The sequence below is a fragment of the Sceloporus undulatus genome, chromosome 2 (assembly GCF_019175285.1).
Source record: "Sceloporus undulatus isolate JIND9_A2432 ecotype Alabama chromosome 2, SceUnd_v1.1, whole genome shotgun sequence".
NCBI classification, from domain to species: domain Eukaryota; kingdom Metazoa; phylum Chordata; class Lepidosauria; order Squamata; family Phrynosomatidae; genus Sceloporus; species Sceloporus undulatus.
The window spans coordinates 294,763,783-294,789,869 of record NC_056523.1 but is presented as its reverse complement, the minus strand read 5'-3'; the positions used below and the strand labels follow the sequence as shown (position 1 = coordinate 294,789,869).

Sequence of the window (26,087 nt, the reverse complement as noted above, 5' to 3'; positions counted from 1 at the left end):
ACTCTATAACACACACACTGAACCTGCTCCTATCAAAAATAAAAATTAGCCCCAGGTGCCCTGTGTCATCTTTTAGGTGACATAGGGTATTCTCACCATGTTTTGGGGAGTTTCTGGGCTTCAGTTGGCTAAGGGGAAGGTGTCAAAATGTGAAGGAAATCCCCCCACTCCCTAGACTGCATTGTGGGGCAAATTGTTTTTTAAAAAACTATTTTGTGCATTTTTTTAACCCTCGGTGGTCTGGGGGCCTCCAAACATTATAAAAGTGCCCTCCGCACTCCCAGAAGTTATTCTGGAACATTTTAAGCCCTGGGGAGCACTGAGGGGCACAAAAATGACCCTGGCAACTACATGGAATCTGCAGACTGCACTTTGTCCAACCCTGGTGTATTGCTTGACTTATTAACTGAATATAAATGCATTACTGAGTATGTAATTTTATGTATGCATTTTATGTAGGTGGATTATTTTTCTTGTTCTGGGATTGTTTCCATTATAGGGCATTCCACTGCCTAACTTTCTGGCATTGTAAGCATAACTATTTTATTATATGTGGACTTTGACAATAAAATGCAGTGCTGAGCAGGTACATTTCTGCAAACCTTTTGAAATTGCTGTCTTGGAACCTGTATATTTTCTCTCTGAAGTCAGTTTTACAAAACATGTTTTTGTGCATTGTGGCAGCAACCTAAATCCCATTCCTTATTTAGCTAGCTGTTTATAATTATCTGGTTTATGTGTACTGCTGCAGGATGGCTGCACTCAACGAATATATGCAATGACTTTCTTGGATGTTTCTGAAGGATTTTTGCAAAGAAGGAAGATGTGCAGAGAGTAGGCCCCTTGCAATATATGTGGTATATTCCACTTGTGCCAGATTGTTAGCGGGGATCTTTAAATATTCTGAGCTTACACTGCAAAGTCGTTTTTTCTCTCAGAGTCTGGAAAGAGCAGTGAAAGGAAAGGTGGTCGATCGCGTTCGCATTCACGTTCAGTATCCAGATCTAGTTCAAAATCTCGAAGGAAAAGGTCGCACTCAAAACGCAGGTAAAATTTTGAAACTGAAAACTTCTCTGAAAATAATAGTTGTCTTCTGTGTTGTAAATAACATTTGTAAATCATACTGGCTAAAGTATGTTGAGACTTGGGACAGATGAAGGAAATGAACTTCTTTTATATTTGCATTTGGATTTCTCATTTCTTACCAAGCTTAGATGTCAGCCCTATGGAACAACAGTTTGGGGGAGTATCAAAAAATGAAAGAAATCTACAGCAAGTGACCCCATTTGGCAAGTCTTCTGTCCTTCTATGGTTTCATTCTCTCGAATTGTGGTTTTGCAAAAGATTTCTACCATACTTTGCTCCTGCTGCCCCTTACAAAAATCTGGTAGGAATGGAGTGAGGCTGTTTCCCTTTCTATACGATTTCTATATGATGAAGGGTGTGTTATAGACTGCTGCTCAGATACCTCCAGTGGAATTCTTGCAGCTCCTTCCCTTTCCCACTGTAACTGAGGAAGTGAGAACCTTCCTGCTCAGGTGAGTCATAGAACCAACCCCTAACTCTCATCTCAAGTGGGCGACTCTTCTCCCACTGCTCCATCATCAAAGACCCGGTTTTTTTAATGGTCTCACTCACCTCCAAAATTTCCTAAGTATGGAAGAGAATCGGATTTTTCTTTGCTTTATTGGGGACAGAAGGGCCTACAGATTTTCGTGTCTTTCCTTTAGTTTGTGCACAGCCCCACATATATTCATAGAGTTGCAGGGCAGTAGTAGTTGTCCAAATCCAGAAAAGAGGAGACATTCTAATCTGTTACATTCATTGCTTACTCCTCATTGCAGCATCTTGCATCTGTCTGGGTCTCTGATTTTGTCACTCCAGTCAAACCATCCTGAACATGCCTGATTTCTTCTGATCTTGTGGATTAAACACTGCCTGGAAATACTTGGATAGGGCAAAGCCTGGAAATACAGTCGGCCCTTCTTATACACAGATTTTTTATACACGGATTCAAGCATCCACAGTTTGAAAATATTTTTTAAAAAGTATAAATTTCAAATATCGAACCTTGATTTTCCATATTTTATAAGGCACACCATTTTAATAATAATAAATAATAAAAAATTTATTTTTATACCACCCTTCCGAAGATCAGGGCGGTTAACAGCACAATAAAATACAACATCACAATAATACCACAATATTAAAACAAAAACAGGATAAAACCCCCTTTAGCCAATCCTCTTTGCCACAGAAGAGGAAGGGAGGCCCACTGGACTTTAGTCGGGGAATGCAAGATGGAACAGAAAGGTTTTCAGATCCTTTCTGAATTGGGCCAGGGAGGTGGTCGAGCGGAGCTCTATGGGCAGCGTGTTCCAAAGGGCCGGGGCAGCGATGGAAAATGTCCTCCTCGTAGTGGAGGACAGCCTAGCCCCTGGCACCCTAAGGAGTTGCTGCCCAGATGTTCTGAGGGTGCGGGACAGAATGTACGGGGAGAGGCGGTCCTTTAGGTATCCTGGGCCCAAGCCACTTAGGGCTTTATAGGTCATCACCAACACCTTATATTGTGCCCGGAAGCGAATAGGCAACCAATGCAGATCTTTAAGCACCGGTGTAATATGGCTGGCCCTGGAGGTTCCAGTGACCAGCCTGGCTGCCATATTCTGTACCATTTGTAGCTTCCGGGTTTGGTATAAGGGTTGCCCCATGTAGAGTGCGTTGCAGAAATCCAATCTCGAGGTTACCAGAGCGTGTACTACCGTTTCAATGTCCCTCTGGGCCAGGTATGGGCGCAGCTGGCGAATGAGCCAAAGCTGATAGCAGGTGTTCTTGACCGTCGCATTCACCTGAGCCGTCAGGTGAAGCGACGAATCAAGAAGCACCCCCAGACTGCGCAATGAGTCCTTCACAGGGAGCGTGACCCCGTTCAGGACAGGTGGAACTACCGCCATTCCTGGACCAGGGGGACCTATCACAAGTACCTCCGTCTTCTCTGGATTCAATTTGAGTTGATTTTCCCTCATCCAGCCCATTACTGACTCCAGACAGGCCACGAGAGGAGAGACGCCATCTTCAGTCACTGCATCAGTCGGAGACTTTTGCTATGTCATTACTTTTAATGGAACTTGAGCATCCATGGATTTTGTTATACACAGGGGATGTTGGAACCAAACCCCAGTGTATAACAAGGGTCCACTGTACTGGATGCTGTACACTTCATTTCTTGTCTCCTGCACTTGGTGAATCTTTTCATGAACCATGAGAAGTCCTTTCTTGAGCTGCCCTAACCAATCCAACTTATGGGATTTTAGCTGGAACCTGATGTCCTTGCTGTTTTTTCATTGGACTACATAAACTTCTTATTCCATATGGAATGTGACTCTTACAGGCCTGGTCCCTCTCTCATTGGACCATCTTATCAGCTGCCCTTGTTGGAGGATCTTGCTTCCAAGAACTTTGATTGCTCCCTACAATAGTGAGTTGTCCCATGTGACATGGAGGCTGCCATGCCATTCCTTCTTCCTCCAGCCACCATAGTAGTCTGTTGGAACATATCACTCAGAAAATGAAGAACCCAAGGTTGGTCTCCCAATGAAAGGGAACTGGTCAGCATTCGGCAGTATAGTACTCATGGATGCTCTTTATACTGATAATCAGTAAGATTTACTGGACCTTCCAGGTTTCTCTTAGTACCATGGCATGTCCATTCTCTTCTCTGTCACCCTTCTCTTTCAGGTCTGGTGCACTATTTAAGGACTGCTATCCACATTTCACCTTCTATGGAAGGAGAACAATCTGGCCAGTGCTCTCAGCAGGGCTTACAGATTCTGCCATGACCTTTTCCAGCAATTTCTGCAAGTTGTTCATAAAGTGGGGCATGCCAATTGTAGATCTCTTTGTATTACCCCCGAACATTCAGTGACTCATCTTTTTGATTTAGGTTTGAAATGGGAAGGTCTCACTGGGCACTGCATACTGTTCAGCATGTGCCTACTCACACAACCTTGGCCTTTGTCCCTCACATCTCTTGAGGGAAGTTTCTCAGACCAAGCTGAATCTCCTCACCGTTGACTATGGTGAGATGAGGAATTTCTTGGAGGAATATCTCTACTGGGCATCAATAGGGTAGCAATCTGCCCTCAAACTTAGACACTAGTCCTAATGTGAGGCCTGGATAGACTGAGTTTCAGACAGCAGCTCTTTTCCTGAATGACATGACACTCCCTCCTCCTGTGGCTGGTAGCTTGCTAATCCCCTATTTGTGTGAGTCATGGAGACTACGAAGAAGGAGCACAGGTTGTTTACCTGTAACTGTATTTCTTCAAGTTCACACAATACCATCCATGAAACTGAAGGTTTAGGCAGGAAGCATGTTGCTTAGGTATGTGGGAGTGGATGGGGCTTCCATTCAAACGCTTTCATAATAGCTCTAGACGGGTTCCAAATGATGCATTGCTCAGCAGATAACTCATTTGTGTGAGTTCATAGATGACCCCATAAAGAACTACAGTGATAAGTAGGCAAACTGTCCATTTCTTCACTATTCGCAGAGCAGAAGGAAAAGTTGTCACAATGTTTTTCCATCAAATACAGTTTGTACATTTTACAAAAGCCCATCACAAAATATCCCTCACTTCTTCTGCATATGCCACAGGATTCAAACCTGAAGCAAAAAACCCATATTATTTTCATTACAGATAATATTCGGGTTTAACAGTTTCAAGTGTGAAATAAGACTAGCTTTTTCCAAATATTTTGAACTTCACAATATATCAGAATTGTATTCCTCGTGTTCATGTGGTATCTGCATTCACGTATAGTGATGAGGCAGAATTGCAGAGAATTTGGTTGTTATTCCTAAACAAATCATGATTGTAAGCCAGGAATTGGTTGTTGTTCATTTACAAATCCTGTTATTAAAAAGTAACAATCAGCATGCTGGTTAGTGTATCTGACACAGTGAGTAAGAGCTTGAAATATGTGTGTGGATGCTTCTTGGGTAGTCTGTGACAGTGTAACTAGACACAAAAAAATTGGCTTGTGTGGATACACAATAGAATATTGATCCTGTTCCAAATGTACACCGCACCCTGCTGGAAAGGACTCAAAAGTACAACATACTGCCATTCCAGAATACACAACTAAAATACTCATGAGAGAGGTGGCTATCCAGCCTCTGTTTAAAGACCTCCAAAGAAAGATAATCTTCCACTCTTGAGGTAATCAATTCCACTATTGAACATTTCTTACAGTAAAGATGTTCTTCCTAGTGTTTAGGTGGAATCTCTTTTCTTGTAATTTGAATCTCTTAGTTTATGTTCTAGTTTCTGGAGCATCAGAAAACAGTCTTAATCTATTTTCTGCTTGGCGTCTCTTCAAATATTTAAAGATTGCTATCAGAAGATTGCTATCTCAGTCTTCTCTTCTCCAAACTAAACATACCCAGACCCCTAAGGTTTCCAGGCATTTGATCATCTGGGTTGCCCTCCTCTGGACATATTCCTGAACTGTAGTGACCAGCACTGAACACAGTATTCCAAGTGAAATCTTACAAAGCAGAATAGAGTGGCACTACTACTTCTATTGATCTGGGCTATGCTCCTATTGATGCACCCTAGAATTGCAGTGTCATTTTTGGCCATTGCATCACACTGTTGATTATGTTTAGCTTTTAGTCTACTAAGACCCCTACATCATTTTCATAAGTACTGCTTTTAAGACAGGTATTACCAGCCTGTACATTATGGGTTTTTCCCCCTTCAAGTAGTACAGTCAACCCTCCTTATCCATGGATTCAAGCATCCACGGCTTGAAAATATTCCCAAAAAAGTATAAATTCTAAATAGCAAACCTTGATTTTCTGTTTTATATAAGGGACACCATTTTGCTATGCCATTATATTTAATGCACTTGAGCATCCATTGATTATGTTATCCATGGGAAATCCTAGAACCAAACCCCAGCAGATACCAAAGGCCCTTTGTACTGTACATTTATCCCTGTTGAAATTCATTTTGTTAATTTTGGGCCAGCTCCAATCTGTCAAGGTCATTTTGAATTCTGACCAGGAAGGAGTCTGAACACACATAGTGGGGTTGTTTTGCAGAAGTACAGTTCATAGATGGTTTCTTCTTGTGCATAACTTTGAATGGGGCACAAAGGAGATTTTGTATGTTCTCATAACACAGGTATTCTTCCTGCAAATGATGGTTTGATTTGATCAAGAATACCAGCTTTTGTTGTGATGCTTTTTATTATTCAGTAATGAAAATACACCTAAGTCATAGTTTTGACAGAAAGACCAACTAAATAAATACATTTAAAAATTGGAAAGCTCAGTAAGATTTCTAAAAAAAAAGGGAAATATAGCCCAAACTCTCCTGAATTGGGAGATGTAGTGGAGCTTCATTGTCATAGCTACATTTCTTGATGCAATCCCCTTAGAAGCCAGGCAGCCCCACCAGCACAGGAATTTCCGAGGCTCTGTAGAGCAGGGCTGTGAGTGAAGAAACACTTTGGCTTTCTGCCACAAAGCCTCGTTGCCAAGAGAGGGTTGGATGCGTCTTCTCTCACTACCCTATTCCTCAGCATGTCACAAATGCCAATGTTTTTGGGACTGCCTGTTTTGGGGAGCCCTTTCTTTGCAGTGAAGCAACAACTGTAAATATGAATTCCATTATTTGTTATGCTATGGGGCTGGCTTATCACATCATAAATACTGAACAGAGTACCAGCCACGGTTCGCAACAGCCACTGTTGGTCAATTCACATGCTTAGCCATCTGGAAGAGCTTCATACTCAGGATGGAGTGGGCAGGTCCACAATCAGTCCCCTTCATGGCCATTTCTGTACACACAAATGCACACATAAAGCAAATGTTTGTATGCATGGTGGCAATCTACACAATAATTTACTTCCGCATACAATTGGGTAGGGAATTTTGTATTGCATCACACGTACATCATAATGTGTTGAGGTGGTTTGATATTGCTGTGCATGTCATGATCTCATATTGAACTATTTTCTTTTAGCCCATGTTTTAAGTTTCCAACTTGGTTGCCTTTTTTGAACTATTTTATTTATTTACTTACTTTCTCCAGTTATGAAATTAGCAGTTACAAAATTGGTAAGGTGTTTAATTTATTTTTAAATAAATTAAGGAGCCCTGGTGGCGCAGTGGTTAAATGCCTGTACTGCAGCCATTCACTCAAAACCACAAGGTTGCGAGTTCAAGACCAGCAAAAGGGCCCAAGCTCGACTCAGTCTTGCATCCTTCCAAGGTCGCTAAAATGAGTACCCAGACTGTTGGGGGCAAATTAGCTTACTTGCTAATTAGCTTACTTGCTGTTCACCGCTATGATCTTTGGAATAGCGGTATATAAATAAAACAAATTATTATTATTATTATTTTGTGATGTTTAGTAACCTCCTTGGATATTAAAAAGTAGCATTTGAGGAGGCTAAAAGCAAGGTAAATAGTTAAAATTGTTATAAGAATCAATAAACGACAGTTTAAAATTTTAAAACAGTTTAATTCTTCCAAAAAACAGCAAAGTGAGAACCAGTTGCAATTCTGAATAGAGTGCAGTGTACCATCTTGGAGAAACAGGAGAAACACTCACTCCTGTGTTTGTGTCAAGCACGTCTCAGCAGGTGATTGCGTTGTCAAGGAGTCACTCTTCAAGATCATAACATCTGGACAAGTTCATAACAAGATAGACGGTCTCTTACATAGTCAAGGCCCCACTCCTTTTTTGGCTTTAAAATGAATACGTGTTATGGCTAAACTAAAGATGCTCATAGTGTAGTTTGGACAACCAAGGGTGGGTTATACTTTATAAGAAATGATTTATAAACTGACTGGTGAATCAATACAGCTTTAGCATTTATCTTTTACCATTACAGGAGTAGGTCTCGGGACAGATCCCGATCTAGTCAGAAGGATAGGCGCAGGTCCAGAAGTCCAGTGAAAAAACGCTCAAAATCTAAAGAACGACGGAGATCAAGAAGCCGTTCTCCTTCTCGGTGAGCTTTTGTTTAAAGTTACTGTTTTTCAAAGCCATTGTCAGATGTGAAAAGCTGCACACTATGATTTGTATACTGGCTACAGGGCTACAGTGTTGCTATGTTGTCTTGCAATCCAAATATCTTTTTTACCCCTCATACTAACAAATGGATCTCACCACAGTGTGACAGTTAGCCTAATGTTAGCCTTCCTTTATTAAACGTAATACTTCCAGTAGATACTGTTTTATTATTTCTCTGCCCTCAGTTGTTGCGTCTCCCTTTGAAGAGAAATGCTTAAGAGTTACAGTATTCTTGTTACTTGAATTTGGTGCTCAGCTATATGGCAATGAGTACTGGATGTGTTAAATTAATAGATGTTTACTTTTCACAGGGAGAAGAGGAAGGAGAGCAAAGAGAGGATCAGAGAAAAAGAGAAGATTAGAGAGAAAGACAGAGATAAGGAAAAAGAAAAGGATTGGGACAAAGACAAAGACAGGGGCAGAGAAAGGGATAGGGACAAAGAACGGGGCAGAGAGAGGGAGAGAGAGAAGGAAAAGAACAAAGATAGAGAAAAAGACAGAGTGAAAGATAAAGAGAAGGATAGAGAAAAGGACAGAGAAAAGGAAAAAGACAGGGAGAAGGAAAAAGAAAAAGGAAAGGACAAAGAGGAGAAGGAAGAAAAAGATAAGGCAGACTATTTAGACAGAGAAGTGGAAAGGGTTAGAGAGAGAGAGACAAAAAAGGAGGGAGACAGAGAGAAAGATGACAAAGAACAGACAAAAATAAAAGAGGAAGAAAGGGAGAAAGACCGCGAGAGAGAAAAAGATGGAGAGAAAACCAATGAAAAAGAAAGAGAGAAGGACAAGGAAGTCGAGAGGGCAAAAGACAAGGATAAGGAAAGGGACCGAGATAAAGAAAAGGAAAGAGAAGAAAAAAGGAAGAAAGAGAAAAGATCCAAGACACCTCCCAGAAGTTACAGTTCCTCAAGAAGATCACGTAGTTCCAGCAGGTTTGATTTGTCATAAATTCTGTAGATTTTCTGTTTTTTTTAGTAGAAGCTGAGTGACACATTGCACTTATTAAGAGCTATGTACAGTAAATCATATTCAAATTGGTTTCTTGTCAGTGTTTGATATTGTCATCCACATTCTCTTATAGCTTGTCTTGGATAGTTTGGGTCATGATTATACCATGGTTTTGCTCTTTTCTGCCAGACTACTTTCAGCACTTGGTTCCAAGGCATTTAAATTAAACAATGCCACAGGGCTCCATCTTGTCTCTTATGTTCTTTAATAGTCAGCTCTCTGTGACCACAGACTCTATCCTTGGATTCCACCATCCATGGTTTGAACATTCTCTCTCTCTCTCTCTCTCTCTCTCTCTCTCTCTCTCTCTCTGTGTGTGTGTGTGTGTGTTCCAAAAAGGAAGCCTTGATTTTGCCATTTTATATAAGTAATACCACTTTACTGTGCCAGTGAATATAATGGAACTTGAGCATCCAAAGATTTTGGTATCCACAGGGTGTCCTAGAACCAAATCCCAGTGGATACCAAATGGTGTCCCTTATATAAAATGGTGTACAGCAAACTTTACTTTTTGGAATTTTTAAAATTATATATTCAACCCACTGTTGGTTGAATCTATGAATATGGAGGGCCAACTGTGTAAAACAGAAATAATATAGCAAAACAATGGATTATATATATATATATATGTGTGTGTGTGTGTGTGTGTGTGTGTGTTGTGATGTGTCTCAAACTGTATTCTTGTCTATAGCATTGTTACAACTATAGTTGACACTTGATATCCACAGATTCGTTATCCATGAATTCAACCATCTATGGTTTGAAAATATTTTAAGAAATGTACATTAAAAAAATGCAAATATTGATTTTGCTATTTTATATAAGGGACCATTTTACTACCCTGTTGTAAATAATGGGACTTGAGCATCCACAGATTTTGGTATCTTGGAACTAAACCCCAGTGGATAACAAGGGCCCACTGTAGTCTAGCACAATAGTGAATGATAATTTGTTTACAACTGTGTTCGTTTCAAATAAAATTTGTTTAATGGTATTTTTATTCTTTTAATAATAATCAATTTAAATAGTGTAACAATTTGTTTTAATGTATCACTTTCGTATGTTTTAATTGTAGCTGCTCTTGAGTCCCAGTTCTAGGAAAAGAGTGGGATACAAATAATAATAATAATAATAATAATAATAATAATAATAATAATAATAATAATACACAACTATGATATTCCAAGGGCAGTTTCCTGTAGAAAATAGTAACATTCAGTATCAAATTATTAAAACACTAATTTTAAATATAAAAATAATTTAAAATGTCTGACAGCTATTAATACAGAATAAAACTTTTTCATTTAAAAGACAGAGGCAGTAAAAAGCCTTTTAAAAAGAAGTCATATATAGAGCCAAACATGATCTCTCAAAAGCAATTTTTATACAGTACTGTAGCAGCCTCTCCACTACTAGCAGAAATATCACAGACTTGGAACAATCACTAAAGAAATTCAGAGAAGAAAGTGCAAAAGCAGGCTTACTGTTAAACATAAAGAAAACAACAATGACAATGGAGGATTTTCATAAATTCAACCTATATGACAAGGAAATCAAAATAGTTAGAGATTTTCCTTACCTTGGATCAGACAATTAGAACGGATACTGCAGTCAAGAAATCAGAAAAGGATTAGGAATAGGAAGCACAGCTATGAAAGAACTACACACAATCCTAAAGTGTGAAGAAAGATATACAGCTGAACACTAAAGTTAGAATCGTTCAAGCCATTGTATTCCCTATTACCATGTATGACTGAGACAGTGAAGGAAGCAGATGGGAAGAAAATTAATTCATTTGAGATGTGGTGCTGGAGAAGAATGCTGAGGATACCATGGACAGCTAAAAAGACAAACAAATGGGTCATAGAACAGATCATGCCTGAACTCTCCCTGGAAGCCAAGATGACTAAATTGAGGCTGTCATATTTTGGCCACATAATGAGAAGACACGACTCATTAGAAAAGAAAGTGATGCTGGGGAAGGTGGAGGGAAGTGGAAAGAGAGGAAGACCACATGCCAGATGGATAGATTCAAATCAGGGAGACCATGGGCCTGGCCTGCAGGATCTGTGCAGGGAGGTAGAGTATAGGAGTCTTGGAGATGTCTCATTCACAGGGTCACCATGGGTCAAGATTGATTTGAAAGCAGCTAGCAACAAATAACAAAGCAGCCTCTGCACCCTTGTGCCCACCAACCTTACTTATCTTAAAAGCAAGATAGTAGTAAGGCTTTTGAAGATTGTCTTACAACACAAGCAGGTTTGGGCCTTGATGTACCCTTTAAAGGTGAATAACAGAACTTTGACATATTATGGCAACCAGTGCATAAGGTATAGAATTGTCCCAATACAATATGAATGTGTTGCCATAGTGGGGACATGAATAGTTACAGTGTGCCAACTGAAGTCATATTTAAAGGTACCTTCACATGATAAAGCATGTTACAATCTGAATAGAATCAGGGCATGAATAATTGAGGTTAGGTCCACTTTCCCAAGATGGAATTACAACTGATGTACTGAATGAAGTTGTTACAAGGTACTCCTGACTAATCCACTTATGATTCCCCACTTAGCAGTGAAATGAGAACTTGGTCTTTCAGGTCCTCAGTCCTGATAAAGTGTTCCTGTCCAAAATGTTTCCATCTTGTCTAGATTAATCTTGGGCATTTTTGCCTTCATTTATCTCAAAATCATCTCCAGCCACCAGCTCAGGAATTCCACAATGCCCTAGGCATAGTGGAAGGAAAACAGCAGTTGGATTTTGTGCCATTCACTTATTGATGGAATTGTCTTCCATCTCTGCAGCTGATTTCCCCCATATTAAACAGTCTTGGAGAGGAGATAAACTGCAAAAAATGTGACAGGAAAAGTGATGGAAGAATTTGGACAGGAGCTTCTGCCAGCCTAGCAGTTTGAAAGTATGTAAATGCAAGTAGATAAATAGGTACCACTTCTTAGTGGGAAGGCAACAGCATTCGGTACAGTCTTGCTGGCCACATGACTACCGGAGTAGTTTTTGGACAAAGCTGGCTCTTCGGCTTAGTAATGGAGATGAGCACTGCCCCCTACAGTCAATTATGACTAGACATTCATGTCAAGGGAAAACCTTTATCTTTATAGTTGGCTAATTTAATACAGTGGTGACCAGGAGCTGTCTACACAGAAACATTTTATTGTTCATTTTCCTTGTGAAATTGTAATTGCTACCGGATTGACTAATCTTTATAATGTATGACCCTATAGAGATAGACGGAAGAGGAAGAGCCGAAGTCCCTCAAAGTCTCCCAGACCATCCAAAATCACAAAGAGGAAATCTTCCCGGTCTCCATCTCCAAGGAAGTAAGTATAAAGACAACCATGCACAAATTTTTACCACGTCCCCAGTTGTTGTTGTTGTTGTTGTTGTTGTTGTTGTTATTATTATTATTATTGAGAGGTGTTTGTCATGAGCTGATGTGGGAGTATGCTTTTGACATTCTGGGTTAGTTGGAAATAATTTTGAAATCAAGTACAGTCCACCCTTGGCTGGCCCCCCCCCCCCCCCGTGTAAGCCAAATACCGCACATGCTCAAGCCACATTCAAGTGAATGGGGCTCGTGCATGTGGCGGCGCAGCGGTGTGGCAGTGTGTGCATAGTACTGCAACGCATGTGCCATGAGCGCACACCCCATTCATCCGAATGTGATGTGCCGCCCCGCACCCTCCCACACAGCTTTTGGCATATGCTGAAAGCCACGTATAGTGAGCCCATGTATAATGCGGGCGCACTGTAGGTTGAAACTAATATATTCCATTTTCTACGTCTAAGGAAACATGCAGCTTTCTGCAATAGTTTTATCTCTTTCTGAAGTTACACTGGTGCTTCTAGTAAAATAGAATATTACTTTGCACATCTGTTTGGTCACTTAAAATATATTACCTTGCAACATATTTAGCAAACCTGCATGTTGTCAATGAGCGGGATCCATACTTGAGTTTAGTAGAGATCTGTTTCTGTTGGTGGAAGGGGTTGAAACAATGGTTCTTGCCAATTTATCCCCCAAAAGTCACTCCTCTGAATCACATCTGTGAAAAAATTCCAGCATTGTCCTGTTTGGATCTTTCTTTTCTCTAAGAACAGAAGGAACTGCGGTTCACAAAAGAGCATGTTTGGATCCAGGCCAAGACTGTTATCCTGGTATTGCAATAGATGGACTAAAGCTGAGAGAAGGGGAAAGACTTGATTGCTTAAGGGTGATTTAAACGGGGAGCTTCCTGATTGATTCCTAAGGCCCTAGTCTAGTCCTACACATATTTTTTGGGAGTAAGCTCTTTGGAATCTAATGGGACCTTACCTCTAAGTAGAAAACTATAGAGTTGTACCTAATTTCTTACCAACTGTCTTGTACCTATATCTTTCCTTTTTTCACTTTTCTTTTCACACAAATTTATGCTGCAATGCATGCTGCGGCAGCCAATGTGGGTTTTACAATTAAAGAAACTTAAAAAATGCAAGCTTTCACTGTTAGTGACATATGCATAGATAGGATGTGTATGTCTTTTGGGGGGGATGCTAAGGAGGTTGGTCTTCTCTTCCTGCTTCTGCAGCACTATACAGCGTCTGAAGGACTGGAGAAGCATCTGGGTGGGGACCCAGCCCAGCTATTCTTCGCCTTGTGGAGAGCAGACAAGATTGGAGAAGCTATGTCTCTATATATTTAAAATGATTACATCTGGATGATGCCAATACATTTTAGTGCTAATATAAACATTTCATGACTGGTTATAGGGACAAAACCATATGCTTCTCCAATCCTTCCCTCTCCTCACAAGGCACAGGATAGCCATAGTGGGGGCGGGTGTAGAAGCTGTATGGTAAGTCAGGGGGTGGGAGGTAGGTGGTATATGGCTCAGCCTAGCATGGGTCTGCACGTGGAACGACTGTGCTACGCTAGCCAGGATTGCAGCCACTATATAATTTTACTTTGAGTACAGTGGACCCTTAAGTGGGGGATCTGTTCCGGACCCCCCCCTCCGCGTAAGGCAAATTCCACCTATGTTTGAGCCCCATTCACTTGAATGGGGCTCGTGTGCACAGCGGCGCACGCTCCCCATTCATCTGATTGGGACGCGCCACCCCATGCGCTCCGCACGGCTTGAGCACATACGCTCATGTCTGCGTATAGCATGCCCACGTACAACACGGGTGCACTGTATTTACTTTAACTATCATCATCATGCATTTAGCAATTGCTTGTTAGCTATGGGCTCCCACTGGTGCTGTGTTGGTTGCCTGCCAGTCTCATGTATGGCTGCATTTTCAGAATTTGTGTAAAAGAGACTCTGGGCATACAGTAAATTTATGAAGAGGAACACGAATGAACCATGTATTACCATAATAATAGACTCTTGTATTACTTTGTTGCAACTGTGAGAAAGAAGTTGTAGCATAAGCTCTCAGGTGTGTCTGAGGAAGTAGACCAAAGTCTACAAAACCAGGTCTGTGTAACAACTTATTTCGCACAGTTAGTCTCAAAGGTGCTACAAGATCTCTTTGCATACTGGTATTCCAGACTAACATGGCTATCTCTCTGAATTATATGATAATAACGATTGCTTTAATTTTTTTTTAAAAAAAACAGAAGCAAGAAGGACAAAAAGACAGAGAAGGAAAGAGATTTGAGTAATGATAGAAGAGAGAGGGAGAGATCCACATCAAAGAAAAAGAGTAGCAAAGACAAAGAGGTTAAAGAGAAATCAGATAAAACCACAGCTTTGAAGGTAAGAAACTTATTTATTTATTTTATATCACATCTTTCTCCTTCTACAGGATCCAAGGATTTACTGCAGTACCACTCATGTCAAAATCATGCTTGGTGGAGAGTGTGGGAGGGAAAGTGGGTCAGAGGATATTCATCTATACATACATTGCTTCAAATATGTATTAGTATTATCTGGATATCTTTCAGCTTGAACTGTGGTGCCCAGAACTGGACACAGTATTCCAGCACAATAAAGTGGAACTACAATTTTTCTCAGTCTGCTTACTGTACTCCTGTTGACACAGTCTAAAATTGCATTGGCTTTTTTGGATGCTGCCATTCATTGTTGACTTATATTTAACTCATGGTTTACTAAGCCTGAGAGCCAGCGTGGCGTAATGATATGAGGATTGGACTACAACACTGGAGACCAGGGTTTGATTCCCAGCTTGGTCATGAAACCTACTGGGTGACCTTGGGCAGGGCACACTTTCTCAACCTCAGGGGAAGGGAAGGGCAAACTTCTGCAGAAATCTTGCCAAGAAAACCCCATTGGAAATTACTTGAAGGCACACAACAATAACACTAGATCCCTTATCCATCTACTTCTGTCAAGCTGGTGTTACCTATCTTATATTTGTTAAGATGTTTATATTTGTTCATTTCATTTTTCCTGCCTAAATTTAGTACCTTACACTTAAGCTTGTTGAAATTCATTTTGTTAGTCTTGGCTCACATCTTCTTTTTGTCTTCAGGGATATTAGTTATCCACTTAATATGGTGTCATCTACATATTTGATAAGCAGGTCCTCTGGTCTCATCCAAGTCATTTATAAAGATGTTGAACAACATTGGGCCCAGAACAGACCATGGTCTCCCCACTAGATACTTATCTCTAGCATGAAAAGGAATCATTTGTAAGTAGTCAGTCAACCAGTTATAAATCCACAGAACAGTATCATCGTCCAGCCTACATTTTTCCAGCTTGTGTACAAGAATACCTGTTTCATAACACTTCTCAGAGCATTTTAATTACTACAGGTAGTGAAAAAGAAGACTGAAAGAAAAGTAGATTTCACTGTACATGATGAATACAGGTGGCTCACATATTATAAGAGGGATCTGTTCTGAGACACTTTGCACATTTAATTTTTGTATAAAATCTGGAACTCTTATTTTTGAAGTGGTAATGTGTTCTCTGTAAGCATTTTCTAGGTCCTCCAACATGATTCTATGGTATGTTTCTTCCAGAGTATGACCTCTGACTCAGGCTGGAGGACCTAGAAATACCCTGAGAAGTGTTCTCTTTAGAATTCTCTAGGTCTTCCAGCACAACTCTATGGTCAACCTCCGGCCAAAGCATACCATAGAATTGCACTGGAGGACTTAGAAAATGCCTAGACAGAGCATATTTTTTCTGCTACGTGAAAGTGAACCCATGTTATATGAATTCGCATAATGCACAGGCTGCCTGTACCATTATGCAGGCTGGTATGTAGTGTGGTATGAAGCAGGAGGGTGCCCAGTTGATATTGGAGCAGTGCCTGGGGAAACTGTTTCCATTGTTGACTCTTTGGAAACAAAGAGTCACTTTTGGGATTGCATATTTACAAAACATAATGTATGGAAATCAAAAATTCAAGCCTGAAACAGACGGACCAAAAGCACCGCTTTCGGGCTGATCCATGGGTGTGGTTTTCAGATGATGCACACCTCTGGATTGGGCTGAAGCTATGCCACAGCTGCCCAAGCTAGGTGCAAAAGGAGCGCAAAAAAAACCCACTCCTAGCTGGTGGTTCATTGCAGACTGCAGCCTTGGTCCTGCACTGAATGGGGAGTGGCTGGTGCTGGAGCAGCCAAGCAGCTGGTCTGCTTGATCCCTCTGATGTTCAACAAACAAAACTATTCAATATATTAATGGCTTGGGGACATTTTTAAGTTTCTGACTCATGCCTGTGTGCTCCTCCTCAAAACCTAATTAGTTGCTATAGCCAAAGTGTGTGTGTGTGTGCGTGTGTGCAAATATGTGCCTTCAAGTCACTTAGACGGGTTACAGACTGCTGAAAAGCGGTGCTCTGCTGCCGCCGCCGCCGCCACCAGTTGCTGCGTGCGGGAACCGCAGCAGCCAAACTGCGCAGTTCCTGGACGCAGCGAAGAAGAAGCACCAAAACAGCGCTTCTTGCGTCCTGGATGGGATGCCGTGAGGCACTACTCGCGCACTCGCAGCATCACATCCGGGGCACGACGTACGGACGCTATGCGTCATACGTCAAAATGGTGGCGCCCGTGTGTATAGGGTGCCGCCATTATTATGCCCCCGTCATGTGCTAGGGGTGAGGCTGGTATGGACGCTAGGTCCTCGGCCAACCCCTAGCATGTGACGGGGGCGCCGCAAAGGCCCGTTTGTAACGGGCCATAGTGACCCTATGAATTCCATAGTATTTTCTTAGACGAGGAATAGTCAGAGGTGTTTTTGCTAGTTCCTTTCTATGAAAATATAGTGTACAATACCTGGTATTTGTTGGTGGTCTTCCATCCAAGTACTAACCAGAGCTGACCCTGCTTAGCTTCCAAGCTCAGACAGAATCTGATGCCTTTAGAGTATTTAGGCCCTCGCAGACTAATTAATCTGATTGTTTGTCAATGTATTATTTGCCTTTGCATTCTTTTCTTGGACTGGGCTCCTTTTATATCACTAATCTTTGCTTTTTACAATGTAGGATAAAGATTTGGGCAAAGAGAATCAGAATTCTGAAATCGATAAACCAGAAGAAAATGCGGCAGTGGAAGAAGAAATTAGATTACAGCAAAATGGGAACTGTCAACCAAATGAAGAAAATATCTCAGTTAAGACTGAAGAAGTGTAAAACATTGAATAGACTTCTTACCCAACTGTGGAAGTAAATACAAAGCATTTTCTCCTGTCCCCCACAATCCACCAAAAGAGGACAAAAAATATCAAGCAATCAACCGGATGTAGTGTATTGTGCTAGCAGTTCTTCCGGTTCTTGTGGCGGTTCTTGAAGCAAGAAGCAGAGCTGACCAATATGAAATGCTGTGACAAAACCCAGCAGCATTAGATTGGATCATCCAAAGGAATCTGCATTTCTGTGATGATAAGATTGTGCAACAGCTGTTACAAATATGTGGATGTAATCTGTACAACCCAGAAAAGCTGCTGAGGATGCATTGGAAATTGTTAAAATATTGGTAGTTTAAAGAGTTTGATGTTTTGCTTTATGGATTTTAAGCTAAACTCCATGTGATATGTTTTGATGATGTGCTTGAAAATGGTGCAAAAATACACATGCTTCCCTTGTTGTTGTAAATGACAGTGATGAAAACTTTTAACCTAACACAGTTTTACAGTTGTTGTGTTTATTTCCCTCAAAGTCAAGTGAAGATTCTTTCTTTTTGTTGCTTGTGTATTTTTTTTTTATATTTTAAATAATTTGCTTATAAATAAGTCTCGGATCTTTCTCTTACTAGTAGTTGATCAATGCATGCTAATGTTCTGGTTCTAGAAAGAACAGCCATGTTTATATTGGATTTCCATTCTGCCAACTATAAGCACATTATGTAGTAATCTCCAAATAACTGGCTTTGTTTTGAGCGTTATGGCAGTGTGCCCAGTCACCTGCAGATAGGACAGATGCCCATGACAAAAATAAATGTTTTGCTTTTGAAATGGGACATGGGAGCACAAGATGATGTGTTAGTGCCTTCTTTGAAACACAGAATAGTGGTTTCTAGTTCTTTTTAATTCCCCATTTTTGAATGCTTGATCTTCTGGATGATTCTATCACAGCAGTAGATGGGTTTTAGAGATCTGTTGGCCCTGTCACCTTGTTATTTGATAACGGGTTGAAGATCTCTTTAAATGAAATCACTCTCATGGCTAAAATTGCTGTTAAAAGATCATCATAAAGTGAGCATGACCCCGCTGTACAATTCAGTTAGTTCCTAAGTTACTGGACCATATGGCAAGTATGAATTAAATAGTTCTGAATAAAAGTACTTCATATTAACTGTATTATGGACTGGGCTGAATGTCTAACAATGAAATCAAAAGTGCCCTTCTTTTGAATATCCTCAAGAGTTCATTTCTGACATGAGTTGTGTTAAGAAGACAGGAGCAGATTGCAAGTAGTCAATGAAAACAATTGCATAGGTTTCTGCTTAATTTTTTGTAAAATAGTTTGTAAGACAGCAGAAGACAAAGTAAGTCTTCTGAATCTGTTTTAGCGTTTTAAGACTGACAACAGAAATTAAAACATAGCTACACTAAAATCAGGAACCATCTGAACGTAACATAAAACAATCAAATTGCCTTACTTCATGGGGAAAATGTACAGAAAAGCCAAGTAAGTATTAACTTCCAAATTTGAACATTTTATGGTAAATGGAAAACAAAACCCATGTAAGGTGATTAAGCCTATTGATTGTGACACTGCTTTAATAGCTCATTATTTTCTATTATAATCTAGAGGCTTTTCTCCCTCCTTTTTTTGGCCTCCATGTACATGAAAATTATAATGAATGCTTTACCATGTAAAGTATGGACAGTAATTTTTTTGATGTTTAGCCACATGCAGTTGGCTGGCAAACAGCATATTCTGATAAAGTAATGACAAATCTCATACGCTTCTTGAAGGACTGTGAAAGACTGTTGGGAAAGCAGCTGTCATATGATGTGTAAGTAGCATAGAGCAAAGACTGTATACTTGTTATCTTTGTTACATCACTAATAAAATTAAGTATTTTAGAGGGAAAACATTTTTATTCACTTCTTGAAGGAATGCTTGAAAGTTGGTTATCATTATTTGCTAGGGAAATTGCATTTTCCTGGTATATGGGTACATTTGTATTGATTCATAGTAAAGCAGATAGAGATACCTGAAATTTCTTGGTAAGTCTATGCAAGTGGCTACTTGCATTTAACTGATCAACTAAGAAGGTTCTGATCCAACTTTAACCTGTTTTCTGGGGATGGTTTTTCTGGCCTCATCACCTCTTGACTTGGCTTCACCAAACTTTGAGGAGAATATGCTGCTGGTTCTGTTCCTCTTCCTGGATTACTGGGTAAATGGTGGATTACTTTTGAAAACTGCATAGCTCTGTGACTGACATCCAAGCCAACATAATCACAGTGAATGGTACCTTTTCCTTTTTTGCTGATATTAATTTCATCTGTTTTTTTCAAAGGAATAAGATTAGCATCTAGTTTTTCCATTCCAACCACTTCAAAATGTTTTGCAGAACCTTTCCTTGTGGCCTTGTACATTGAAGGGGAACCATGTCTTATAAGTGAATGGCTTTCTTCCACATAGATTATCTTCTCTCCATTACATGGTTGAGATGAAACCAACTGCTGCAAGCCAGGTCCAAGGAGAGCCTGCAGATCAGATGGAATAGAAGTCATGGCCTTTTTACTAAGTACTTATAAGAATATAGTATATTCAGAGGTATAGTCTGTTGATGTAGGTTTTTTAAAATAATAATAATAATAATAATAATAATAATAATAATAATAATAATAATAATAATAATAATATAATTATAAAGCTAAAAGAATGAGGAGAAAAATCAGCAAATGAATGGTCTTCAGTACGATTGGTGAAGCATATTGACATGGTCCTGTGACCAGCCTAGTGGCATTGCTCTACATGTGTATTAACACCATCACTTTTGTTTGGGTGAGTTCATTAACTTTCTACTGCTCCCCTCAGTACATCACTTCCATACATGTTCTTCCACCCCTCAACTGTTGACCTAGAAATGACCACTATCGTTTTTACAAATACCCATCAGGGTTCAAGAGAAAAAAGCTTTCCCAAAGCCATTCAGTTTTATAAACACAATTTGCTGCTCATTGCTACTGAGCATAACCTGTTTGAACAAATTTGCTAAGAAAACTATAATAGGGATGCCTTAGAGTTTCCATAAGCTGTAATGATTTGAAGGCACACAACACTGTGGCAGATACATAGTCTGTACCATTGAAAATTATGTAGAAACAATCACAACCCTGTGTTGGTTTGTTTTCATTTTACATTTACTGCAGCCTTTCTAACTACATTTCCATGGACAACTGCATGAGGAATACCATAACAAAGTCCTAATGATTACTGGTCTCTTGTTCAGCTGCATTATAGCTATGCTGTTTGTAATTTTTTTAAAGTACAGGAAATAGGAACTGGCTGCTTTAAAACTGATGCTTTAAAATATGGTACCCAAACTTTGGTCCTCCAGATGTTTTGGACTTCAGTTCCCAGAAGCCACAGCCAGCTAGTCAATGGGGATTCTGGGAGTGGAAATCCAAAACAGCTGAAAGGAACCATTGCATTAAAAGAATGCTTGGCTTACCACTGGAAAGGTTCCTTCCATATTCTGCGTAGCACTGCTATATCTGGGATTTGGTACAACTGGCCAGCACACTTTTCTAGATCTGTAAGTAGAGGTGGTTTAAACTTGAAGATATGTTACTAATATCAAAAGCTACCCATTTCAAATAAGATCATATGAATAAGATTACTGATCGTATTATTCACAAATGAAATTCAGCTGGCAAAAATGGGGAAAACAGTATTTATGAACTGAAACAACCCACGTCTGCACCAGGCTTCCATCAGAGACTCTTCACAGCTGATAAGCCAAGTGCTACTAAACATTATGCTGCCTGACACAGTTGTTTCCACCAACAACCTGGAGTTGACACTAAATCCAATGTCACATGAAATATTTTTCAAATCAAAGCAGAGAGAGAGAAGAACGAGAACGGTACTGTGGTAGTTGGGAATAGACTCTTCCTCTGCTATATTGCCATGCCTGTGATTTACAGGAATTCTATTTTAAAAGTATTTATTGATAACTGTTAATATGTATTGGTTTTGTGTTATTTGTTGTTGTTCCCCACTTTAAGCCACAGAGAGAGGCAGGTAATAAATAATATAATATGTAATACAATAATGTTATTATTATTAGTGCTACTCAAAGTGTTGGTCCCGGGACTGAGGCTGGTTCCTAGAGTGGTGTTAACCTCTGGCGAGTTTCCAGAAAAGAAAAGAAAAGAAAAATGAAAAGAAAAACAATTGTAGCCAATAGGCACAACAACTGACCATAGTTGCTAGCACATTGAAAAATTGCTGGTCCCCAACACTGAATATAGCAATAGCAAGTATATTTCTAAGCCACTATATCAGTGAATTAACACTCTCTAAGCAGTTTACAATGTGTAAGCCAATTCTCCCCAACAAGCTGAGTGCTCATTTTACCAACCTACAGAAGGATGGAGGGCTGAGTGGACCCTGGAGCCCTGCCTGGGATTGAATTCACAACCTTGTGACTAAGTTGCTGCTCACAGGCTATTTGGGAGCCCTGGTGGTGCAGTGGTTAAATGCCTGTAACCACTGCACCATGAGGGCTTCCAAATAGCCTGAGAAAAACTGTTTTACCAACAATGCCTACTCAAACCAAAGGATTGCCATCTTAAAGTCTTTCTAATTTTACCTTAAACCAATCTGACCAGGATCCAATGGTGTACATTTACTGGATTGCACTGCTTCTGCTAGGACCAGCACTTCTCCCTTATTGCTGTAGCCCCCGGGCTCTCTAAAATATGCTGCTGCTGCTAGCTAAGAAACCCTCTGGAGCAGGTTTTGGACATGACACAGATTGCTGGAGCAGGTTAGGGAGGTGAAGAATGTTCCAGTTCTACTGGGATTTGATACTGAAGAACGCCATCGGATCTTGGTCTCTGTATGAATAGCTGCTTTGTACTATAACCTCTATTGTGCAGAGAAAGGAATATTTAAGGATAGTGAAATGCCAAAAATCTAGTTAGATGTATTTGGGAAAGGTGGTGTGGATCTACTTCAACCCTTTCAGAAAATATTTACTCTAAAAATATTGACCTAAATCCTCTTTTAATCTTGACAGAGTAGATCCCTTGAATCAGTTGGATTTACCTGGGTGTTAATTCACCATTCAACAATTGATTCAGTGGGTCTATGTCTAATCTATGACCAACAACCTTTGCCTCTTCTTTTACTACTGTGTTATTTTGAATTCCACTCTTTATGATTGATAAATAATATGGTCATGCAAAGCAATTGAAAGTTTCACAATGTCATGAAAAACCTCTTACCTTTTAAATACTAAGGAATAAACCATGACAACAAAGAGCATGGTGAGTATGATGCCAAGACAGAGGCCAGCAAGAATTCTTTCAAATTCCCCTTCATCTGAGAACAAACAATGAAAGATACATAAGTCTGAACAAAAAAGAACTGCGACAGAATGATCACCCTTCCAATACTGAGTATCTTGAAAATCTTATGAATTTAGTTATGTACTATGAAGTGAGGAACTGGGCAAGGTTAGAACAGAGTGAGCCTTTGTAATATTGGGGAATATGGGGGAAAGGATATAAAAAAGAGGCATGACTTTAAAAAAAGTCAGATAGGGACAGCTGTAAATATATATAGGGACAGGGGCAGTTAGGAATGGATTAAATCTAGAGAGGAACAGATGGCATAGGTCCATTAGGAAGAGGGGAATGGAGGAGATCTGAATAGGGTTTTGAGGAGTTGAGAGTGACCAAAGAGATCTGCAGGAAGTGTTACTTTGTTTGAAACAGAGCAATAGTATGGGGACCTTATTATCCAGGGGGGTTCTGTTCCAGACTGCATCACCCGAAGAGACCATGGTTGGGGAGGGCAGGCTGTATGTATATTGTGTGTGGAAGTACCATAAAGCTAGACATTTGTTTTATTTGTTATCAAATAAACATTTTTTAAATTTTCTACATCTCTATCTTGTTGTTTTAATTTAATAATTAACAAGGAAGAATAGTCACACTTTACCACAACTGAAACCAGCCACCAATGCATCCATTTGTCTAGTATAGTGGACACCTTGAGGCCCAAGTACCAGATCCAGGGAAAGATCTTTAAGGTAAAAGGGGCAGGTTAGTGATAGGAGCCCTAGGGTTGGAACCCTTTCCTCCTGCTTTGCTGCATGTCCAACATCAGTCACTTGATCCTCGCCACCTCTTCACCATACACTACATCTATTTATGCCATATTGTTAGCATACCCGACACCCCCCCCCCCCCACACACACACTGTATATAGGTCTCATATTTTCATATTTTCTATTTAGAGTCAGGTATGTTTTCACAGGTCATGATGGCTTTTGGACCACTAGAAAGTTTCCCATGGGAAAGGCGCATTGACTTGAAGACATGTGAAGGATCTAGATAATACCAAAATACGTTAAATGAGTTTGCTGATTAGTCCATCCCCACCCATCCCCAGGCTAGTCACATATCCTCTTGCTCTGGAAACACAAGCAGTACCACTGAACTAAGGTGAGTAAGACTATACCTCCTACCTATCCCCTGCTGTGTTTCTAACCAACTTCCTTATCCATTTTGGGATTGTCCCAGATCCAATCAGAATTAATCCAGAGTTAATATCATCTACTGAAGTTGCCCCTTTTCTTAAATCCTGTAAGAAAGCACTCAAACCCTTTATACTTCATGTGGGAACATTAAGTACCCCTTGAGGGCACCAAACTGGATATATACATCCAACCCATACATGCTCCCTGTGCATACAGCTGCCACCTACCATAGCTCTGTCCAACTGTCACCCTTGTATACTGTCTAAACCATACCCCTCTTTCTGTGGATTCTTCTACAAGACTTGCAGATATCACCCTCCCTACAACCTTAAGTTTCCACTATCCAAATTTCCATACCTCTGTTTCAGTTAGCCTTGTATGGTATTTCAGACTGAATAGTTAGTTACTGTGAGTTAGGGCAGAAAAATGAAATGCATAGATCTAGGATGGGGGGCACCTGGCTGAATAAGACTACATGTGAAAGGGATCTAGGAATCCAAGTAGACCACAAGTTGAACATGACTCAACAGTGTGATGCAGTAGCTAACAAGGACAATGCAATTTTAATAATAATAATAATAATAATAATAATAATAATAATAATAATAATAATAATAATAATAATATAGTTTTTATTTATATCTTCCTGCCTCTCCCGATGGATCGAGGCGGGGTCACAACAGAGTTAAAAACAATTACAATATTACAATATTAGTTACCACATAATTAAAACCACAGCTAAAAACATGAAACATCAATCAATCGCAAGATCAGATGCTCTCGTTCCATACCAATAGTCTTCATAGGAGGTCAGGAGGATATGCGCGGTGAAAGAGCTCTGTCTTTACCGCCTTCTTGAAAATTTCCAAGGATGTAATAAGGCGAGTCTCCTCTGGGAGTCTATTCCATAGTCTAGGGGCAGCTATGCTGAATGCTTTTTGGGAAGTAAAAACATGTTTGGATGCTGGTACCTCCAGCAGATTCTTCCCACTTGTTCTAAGAGTGCAGGGCGGATTGTATTGGGAGATGCATTCCCGTCAGTAACCAGGGCCCAAGCCATGTAGGGCTTTAAAGGTAATGCCCAACACCTTGTATTGTGCCCGGAAGCTGATTGGGAGCCAGTGTAGATCTTTCAAGATAGGTGTTATATGGTCAAGTCTCGAAGAACTAGTGACCAACCTGGCTGCCGCATTTTGCACTAGTTGGAACTTCCGAACTTGATACAAGGGTAGCCCCATGTAGAGTGCATTACAGAAATCAAGACGAGAGATTACCAGAGCATGTACTACAGCTTCAAGGTCTTTTCAGTTGAGGTAGGGTCGCAGTTGGCGTATCAGCCGAAATTGGTACCAAGCACTTCTGGCCGTTGCATCTACTTGAGATGACAAACGTAGAGACAGATCCAGAAGTACCCCCAAACTGCGAACTTCCTCCTTCAGGGGAAATGTAACCCCGTCTAGGAGAGGAGGACAAATTTCCTTCCCAGACCTAAGGAACCTATGACAAGTACCTCCGTTTTCTCTGGATTCAGCCTGAGTTTGTTTTTCCTCATCCAGCCTATTACTGACTCAAGGCAGGAGTTCAGAGGGGAGATGCCATCTTTAGTCACTGTAGCAGTTGGAGACATGGAGAAACATATTTGGGTGTCATCAGCGTACTGATAACCCCGCGCCCCATGACTCTGCATGATCTCTCCCAACGGTTTCATGTAAATGTTAAATAGCATGGGGGACAGAATGGTGCCTTGAGGGATGCCAGATGTAAGCTCTTTCCTAGAAGAGCAACTGTCCCCCAGCCTCACCATCTGGGACCTGCCTGAGAGGTAGGATTGGAGCCACTGGAGC

At 40.3% G+C, this 26,087-nt stretch overlaps 2 protein-coding genes across 4 annotated transcripts in view; one reads left to right on the top strand and one right to left on the bottom strand.

The window, feature by feature from the left end:
- Positions 1 to 19,612, top strand: part of SREK1 (splicing regulatory glutamic acid and lysine rich protein 1) — a 45,183-nt gene extending 25,571 nt beyond the window's left edge. For 2 of the 3 annotated variants that reach the window (XM_042450944.1, XM_042450945.1), the window contains 6 exons: positions 939 to 1,047; positions 7,909 to 8,028; positions 8,402 to 9,019; positions 12,341 to 12,436; positions 14,719 to 14,857; positions 17,559 to 19,612. In XM_042450944.1, coding sequence (XP_042306878.1) covers positions 939 to 1,047; positions 7,909 to 8,028; positions 8,402 to 9,019; positions 12,341 to 12,436; positions 14,719 to 14,857; positions 17,559 to 17,705 — 1,229 coding nt within the window. In that variant the 3' untranslated portion in view covers positions 17,706 to 19,612. The remainder of the gene's footprint in view (positions 1 to 938; positions 1,048 to 7,908; positions 8,029 to 8,401; positions 9,020 to 12,340; positions 12,437 to 14,718; positions 14,858 to 17,558) is intronic. The other variant, XM_042450946.1, reaches the window with a different exon arrangement.
- The window catches only part of LOC121920672 (interleukin-6 receptor subunit beta-like), a 56,586-nt gene continuing 50,110 nt past the window's right edge, over positions 19,612 to 26,087 (bottom strand). The window contains exons 14-16 of the mRNA XM_042447820.1: positions 22,985 to 23,081; positions 21,205 to 21,286; positions 19,612 to 20,233 (exon numbers count right to left, since the gene is read on the bottom strand). Of these exons, the coding sequence (XP_042303754.1) occupies positions 19,784 to 20,233; positions 21,205 to 21,286; positions 22,985 to 23,081 (629 nt within the window). The 3' untranslated portion in view covers positions 19,612 to 19,783. The remainder of the gene's footprint in view (positions 20,234 to 21,204; positions 21,287 to 22,984; positions 23,082 to 26,087) is intronic.